Source organism: Geospiza fortis, unplaced genomic scaffold (genome assembly GCF_000277835.1).
Source record: "Geospiza fortis unplaced genomic scaffold, GeoFor_1.0 scaffold157, whole genome shotgun sequence".
NCBI classification, from domain to species: domain Eukaryota; kingdom Metazoa; phylum Chordata; class Aves; order Passeriformes; family Thraupidae; genus Geospiza; species Geospiza fortis.
This window is the reverse complement of record NW_005054314.1, coordinates 7,111,112-7,118,655: the sequence shown is the minus strand read 5'-3', so window position 1 is coordinate 7,118,655 and position 7,544 is coordinate 7,111,112. Positions and strand designations below refer to the sequence as shown.

The 7,544-nt window shown below is 46.1% G+C and overlaps 1 protein-coding gene across 1 annotated transcript in view; it reads left to right on the top strand.

The window, feature by feature from the left end:
* The first annotated feature begins 7,452 nt into the window (after positions 1–7,452).
* LOC102042726 (UAP56-interacting factor-like) overlaps positions 7,453–7,544 on the top strand; it is a 12,452-nt gene continuing 12,360 nt past the window's right edge. Inside the window, 1 exon segment of the mRNA XM_031056110.1 lies at positions 7,453–7,465. Within this exon segment, the coding sequence (XP_030911970.1) occupies positions 7,453–7,465 (13 nt within the window).

Sequence of the window (7,544 nt, the reverse complement as noted above, 5' to 3'; positions counted from 1 at the left end):
CCCCGGCCCCGCACAGCATCGGCCGCTCCTCAGGCCCGCAGCTCTCCTGCACCGGGAGCATCGGAGCCTCTGTGGCCTCTGTCTCGGTCTCGCAAAGCCGGGCACCGGCAGAGCCGGGCACGGACTGCAGAAATCACCCACGAATTGTCTGTGGCAGAACAAAGGCAAGAGGAGCGAGCCTTCAAAAGGGTGAAGGAACGCTCACAAAAGACCCACAGACACGAATGCACCGAGCTCAGAATGTGAAAGGGCAGTGGGGAGACATCAGTCAGAAGCCCCTTGCAAGGTCCAGGGCCCAGTTACCTGAATAAAGTGCTACAGAGCTGCTGGCATACTGGGTGCATGGATAATTACCTCTCCTACCATGCAATCAGTCCTTGCTAGGTGCTGCATATTTCTCTTCCAAAAATGGCTCTGGAGCTATGAGGAAATGCTAAAGAAAGCTGCATAGACCCACATTTTAATGCAATTCTCAAATGTTTGATGAGCAGAATCTGCTTTTAAGCCTTGAACCTCAAGAAGATTTGGGTTGAGTTGGTTTGGGTTGGTTTTTTGTTTATTTTTGCATGCATACGTCATGCCTAATTGGGGGATCTAAGGGAAATTCCCTCTCCAGGGGGTATGGAAGAGACTGGCCTTCAGCCAGCAACGTCACTGACAGACAGCTGAGCCATTATTGATCACTGAGGGCCAGAGCTGAAATCCGATGTGGCTGATGTCTGGGTGACATTCAGCAGAACCACTGAGCTCACTGAGATCAGTGAGCAGGTCCTGAACAGTGCAGGGTTCAGTGCAGAGCTCTGTGGGTTTGGGGATCTCCCTGTCCTGGCGCACAGATTGCCCTTCCAGCAAAGAGCTCTGGGTGCAAAATGCAGCTGTGGTGGGAAGGGGTCCCACTGTCACCTGCAAACAGTGTGGCTCTCTGCCTCCTCTGCCCTTAGCTCTGGGTACTCATGGGGGCTCTGGCATTCAAGCTTTCACATGAATACCTGCCAATCAGTCTGGCTGAGCCACAGCTTCTGCTCCTGCCCTGAAAAAACCAATCATTCCCTGGATTTTGAACAAGAAAATCAGGCCAACCTGTATAAACACTGCTGACTGCTGCCCTTGGTTGAGGTTCCAGCCAGAGGGGGTGGAGGGTGAATAAACCCAGACTGGTGTTGGGCCAAGTGTGTGGGATGATTTTGTCTGCAGACATGGAGCAGGAGGCACAGTGGCTCTGCAGCTGGCAAGAGCAAAGCAGAGCAGGAGTCAGGACCAGCTCCAGCACATAAATTCTACCAAACGTTGGAGATAGTTGCTCTGGGTTTCCAAAGCGTGTGGCACGGCACAGGGCCAGCTCAGAGGTGCAGTTTGGTTGCCTCCCTCTCAGCCACATCATTCAGCCTCTTGCTCTTTAGAGCCCAGCTTAGATAAAGAAAGTGGTTAAGTCCTCTTTGTATGAAATAGGTCTGACAAATTACCAAAGAGTTAAAACATTTTTTTTTCTCACCAGAGTTCTCTTATATTAGGGGCTTTTTTATCTTTAACCAAATACTCACTGTACCTGCAGGTGCTCATACAAAAAGCAAGCCAGCCTTGCTCAGTCTCACATCTCACATCTTCAAAGGAACTGAAGTTTCCTATGCTGTAGGCTGGAAGCAATGTCTGAGGCTTTTCCTAACTGTTCACCAAAAATTCCCAATCTGCAAACTGTCTTGAGCAAATTGCTGCTGACTCAGGCAAAAGCCTGAAAGCTGATAGCATGTTCCTGTGGTAGAGCAGATTTACCTGTGGGGGTCATTTATCACCTCCAGTAGCTGCAGAACCAGAACAGATGTCTGGAATGCTAAGGTCTAATTACTTTTATTTATAATTTCACACTATTTCAACAGTTCTTTTTTCCCATGCCCTCCTTTCTTTGTAATTTCTCAAGCAAAACCAGAGTTACTAGTCTAGTGGTAGAAGGCTCCCCAAACCAACCTTCCTGGCACAATGAGCAGCAAGCCATAGCTGTGCCATCCCTCAGTTTCTCCCGGAAAACAGAGATTGTTGCATTGTCTTATTTATTGTGGAACTTGAGTAGAGGAAGAGGTGGAAACACTCAGATGTTGCCATGAGACTGCATGAGACAAACATTTTTTTGCAGCCATGCCAGACAGAGTTGAGTATCCGGAGTTTGAAAATTTCTGAAAATCCCACACTGCCATGAAGATCTTCCACTTTGAAAGTCTTTGTGGTTACCCACATCTGCTCCAGATGAGATGAAAACTCATTAAGATATGACTTCAACAAATGTAATCTTAATGCCTCGAGGAATGAGATCTAGATCAGGCTTTGATCTATCTAACTTTCAACATGGAATGCAAGATGTGGTTCCTCACAGCTCTTGCAGTGAGGCAGCCCTTGGCACAGCTCAGAACCAGGGAGTGAGAGCTGTGTGCCCGTCCCGCTGCTCTGCCTGCTGCTGCTCCTCCTCTCAGCCCTGCTCAGCATCATGGCTCACAGACCCAGAGCTCCCCAGGGCACTGCCTTCTGCAGAGAGCCAGACAGGATTATCTGTAGTGTTGGTGTGAAATTGATTGTGACAGCAGGGACAGCAGGAGAGGAGTCCTGGGTCACCTTTGTCACTCTGCAGCGTGTGCTGCAGGCTGAGTCCCAGGGCAGGCCAGCACTGTGGTGAGGACATCAAAGCACAGTGACAGGCTGAGGTGCTGCCCAGGGCCTTGTGCACAGTGATGCTCCCTCCACACCTCCACAGTGCTGGCTGGCCTCTGCCAGGCCACACAAGCTCTGGCACCTCTGGCCAAGAACAGGGATTGTCAACAGCAGGGACACCCCTGAAGCTTTCAGTGCTCCCGAGTAAAGTCCTCGAGGTGAACACACAGCAGGGCTTTGTCACTCTAGACTGCCATTTGCTTAGAGAAATGAAATCCTCCTGAAATGTCAGCACTGACCTTTTTTGCATCCTTTAGAGACTTCCTTTTGCTTTAAGCAATTAAATGAGAGCTTTCCTAGTCTTCTTGCTGTGCTTCTTTATAAGCACACTCAGTACTCCTCCATGGGTGAGACACTGAGATAACATAGTCACCGTTCCTTCAACACTTTCATGATCCTGGCGCCATCTCCTTGATGCTTCTTCAAATCCTTTGTGTTTACTTATCAGCACATGCTATATATGTCATAGATACTGCTTTTCTACTTTGAGACCTGCAGGTGTGCACAGCTTCCCACAGGCAGTTAAAATAATCTCCAAATACCTGGATTCAAGGTTCATACTAAAGTGGCACCATCTGTCCCATTTTGAAAGTAAAGCAAGCAAATTATACATATATTCCTTCTTAGATCAAAAGGCAAATGCCACTCTATCTCTGCTAAAGGGCAGCCATTTATCTGAAACACCATTTTAAAGAGCTAGAAATAGCTCAAAATACTCCAGCATCTGATGCTTGAATAGAAAAGAAGCAAGCAGGATTCTGTCTGGCTGCCTTGGCAAGCAATATCTGTTCTTTAAGTCTTTTTGTACAGACCACAATGAGAGAGCAGATCCATTAATGAGAATATTCCTGATACCTCTCCCATTGGGAGCATCTGATTCATTGCACAGCTAGCAATGCTTCATTGAGCACAAGGAAACAGTTCTGAAGGCAGTGGGGAGGGGAGCATCTCTCCTTAAAGGCATCATTTCAATCCCCACCTATTCCAGCAACATGCACTGCAAATATCTCAAATACCTTCTTGTAGCGCTGCAGAGGCATTTGTCCTTCACTGAGCATTTTGGTGTGATTTTGAGCAGAATTTGTCCTTTTATTCTATTTTGAATAACTCTTTTGCTGTGCAGTAGCACACTTGTCTTGCTTGTTTCTTGGAGAGATTAGAAACATAGCCCTTTCAGTGAAGGTTTATGTTAACATTGAGAGATCCCTAAAAGCAGCATAAACTGAAACTACTCCTACATGACAACAAGCAGCACAGCCAAGGGTGGTGTACCTGTGGATCTCCATTTACTGGAATGTTGCTTGGCTGGTCACAGATTGCACTGAAGCTTCCAGCTCCCTGTCATCCTGTTCATGTGCTTTTTTATGGGATGACTGTGGGACACACTGCATAGTCCAGAGGTCTGGCTTATGGGTGTTGTAGCAGTGGTTTTGCATGTGCCAGGCTGAGATGACAATTTTTGTACACATGGGGGGGGGGGAGAAAAAGCCAGCAACTCCTCTCTAAAAAATTCAGTTTTGCTCTATGCAGGCTGCATCTGCTAAATTTGTAAGAAGCAAAGCAAGGATTTTGTCATTATCTGTGACTGATCTTGTTTTCCCTGAGCAGAGCTCAGTGATGTGTGTACCTCAGCCACTTTATGGCATACAGTGCATACATTCTGCATAAAAACTGAATTATCATCATCAATGTAGTTCATTCTGGGAATGGCTAAAATAAAGAAATATTGGTGTAACTAGAATTTCTCCCAAGAGCCCGAAGAAGTGTTTTGTTCTCTTCCATCTTCTCAAGAAGATGATTTTCAAGTGGTAACATATGGTTGAAAGGCCACATTCAGCATCTAACAATAGAACATGAGCTCTTCCTGGTGGTGCTTCACCAATTTTGGAGCAAGCTATTGTAGCTGTACTGCTGCTAGTGTTCCTCATGAAGAGCTGAGAGTAATATGGTCCTGGGGTTCTCATAAATTAAAACACCTAGACATCCCCCTTGTGGGCAAAATACAGTGTCACAAAAGTGATCAGAGTTTTGGTCCATTGAATTAAGTGATTGATTGTGCTTTGAGCAATTCTGGAAGAGGCTGGAAAGCTTCCACACCCTCAGATAAAAAATTTGTGCAAGCAGATTCCAAGCCTTACCTTGACACATATTCCTACAGCCACCCGGGCTTAGTTCCCAAGAAAAAAACTTAAACATTTATTAGCAATTGAGTCATGTAGTTTTAGGTCAATTTCATGAAAGTGAACAGTCACATATTTTGCAATTTTGTATTAAATTACTGTGATAGGAGGTGCCCCTGGGAGTAAAAGACAAAGTGGCCAGTGTTAATTTTGAGATCACTGAATAAGATTTGTTACAACAATAAATCATGACAAGTAATTTAACATGCAGAAGATTCCTAAACCTACTTAGAGACCAAGAACACATTTCAGATAATAGAAGTGTTTGACTGCTGGCATGTGTCCCTTTCTCCCACTGAGTTTATTTTTGTTTAGTTTTAACTAAAAGCCTTCTAGGGCTCCTTGGGGTTTCATTGTATGACAACCAGAGCATCTGATAAATTGAAAGGTCCAGTGCCCCAAAGTAACATTTGCTCTTTTGGAACAAGTTGGTCCTGCCTGTGCCTAACAAGGGGAAGAAATACCCGGTGCCCTTGGCAGAGGTGCCCCAGTGCTCTTTGAGGGCTCAGCTTGATGGTTTGTTGCCACAGTATCAGTGAATCAACACAAAACACTTCTAGAAGAAAGCATGACATAAATACTTCCCCCCCGCCCTTTGTTTCTTTTTTCATTGTTCATTTATTAATCGCCCTTTTTAGTTGCGAAAGTCACATTTCTGACATTTCTTTTTCAGGATGCAGAGTGAAATCTGTCTGCCAGACACCTGCAGTCCTCTCCAGGGCAGGAGGATTATCCTTTAGAGGAGGCTCTGGCTCTTCAGGCCTTTTCACCAGCTCCAGCACATGTCACCTCCACTGCTGATGTGAGAAATTGCTCAAGACTGAGGTGATGGCAGTGCTCAGACATACTAAGCAAATGGGACACTTGCCAAGATGTTAAGAGGTCACAGACTGGCAGTTGAGAGATAAGAGCACATATCAGCTCATACTTCCCAGATGAAGAAATGTGGCTCGGAAAGGTTTTATCTCTGCCTTTAATGCTATGCACTTGAAGGATAGCAGCTAATTAAATCTCTCAGCTGGTGAAGTGAAATTTGCTGCAAAAGCTGTGTTGTAGTTCCATGAAAAAATGTCCTTTGGATATTTTAGAATTGCCATTTCTAAACCCTGCCTTTGTCTTCTGTGGTCCCAAATGTTTGTTTCACTAAATCTGATCAAATAGAAATGCTGCTGGAAATCTCTCAGCTGTTTCTTCCAGAGTTGCTGAAGATACAAGTGTCCAAGATTTTACATACAGCCAGGAAAGCTTTCATGACACTGACCTCACAGAGTGATCAACTCCAGCTGCTGCCCTGTGTGGAAACCTGGGTCATTCAGCTTGTACCTGAGGAGACTCCAGAGCCCTGCTGCAGCCCTTCCCTCGTCTGTGGAGAGCTGCTGCTTTGCAGGACACTGCCCAGAGCCTTGTCATGCACCCTCCTTGGGTGCTAGGAAATGATAGAGCTGTAAACACATTCTCCCAGTACATCACTAAAATGCATATATGGATACTTCCAGCCCTTTCCCAGCAGCCACAGCTTCTCTGGATACTCTGGCTAAATTGCTGGGAAATCTCAAGGATTCTCTTTAGAGGAATTCTCTTGGACTAGGGCAGCTTTAGAGACAGGTTCCCCAGAGAACAGCAGAGCCCCCAGCACACCTTGTGTACCACAGAACATTGCAAACAAGGTATCAACGCCAGCTCCTCACATCTCACACCAGTCTGCTTCCTGCTCGTTCTGCAGCGTCACTGCAAAATACAGCAAAGGTTATTTGCTGCTCTCTCAGCACTGTTCCATTGTTTTCTTTCATGAAAGAACAACTCCCTTAACCAACACTTTCAGAAGCACTTGATCTTTCCAAGAGCTGTACACATACCAAGAGGTAATTCTTGCTCTGATTGATCTGCTTGTAGAAATTTCTCTCCCATTTGAAGTGCAAGGTGGAAAAAAACCACTGTATTGAAAATGCAGAAAACATGCAGATACTGTTCACTATTTATGTGGCCCCTATTTACATATGTGGTGAGAAAGTTTATTTCACAGCATTTATTTTATGGAAACTTCAGAGAAAAGCATGCTCTTCACTTGATGCATGGCAGCCCTTTGGAAGACATTGTTCTCCTATCTCTTTTTTATTTCTTCATCTGTCTTTTAAAGTGGAGGAAGAGGGTTTAGCTCGCATTTTGTATTCAAACTGTAGAATAGCTTTGGTGCCATAACCAATGCTACAGAGACTGAAAGATCCCTGAAGAATCTGAGTTCTGTGAGTGATGGGGATGCTGCCCGAGACCAGTCCCAAATGGGTGCTTTCTCCTCTGGGCACTCACAAATGAGAACAGACTTCATGCACGAATATGAGCCATGAGTATCTCTGTTCATAGAGTTGCTTTGTTTTTCTGGTCTTCAGAAGGAAGCAAGGTCATTCCATCGTTCACATCTCTCAGAACTGACTGCCCGGTTGTTAAGATACACCTGCCGCTAGCATAAACCCCGGTGGAGAAGGGTTCGTGGGGAGAAGCGGAAAAGTGCCAGCCCAGAGGCTGGGGCACGGTGCTTGAAGAAGAGAGAGTTGGAGGGGAGGTGTTGATGGAAGGGATGGCCGGGGAGGGTAGGGAGGGCAGGCAGCCAGGACAGGGCTGAGCGCGGGCGGGGAGCAGCGGGGGCCGCAGGCGGCGCCGGGGGCGCGC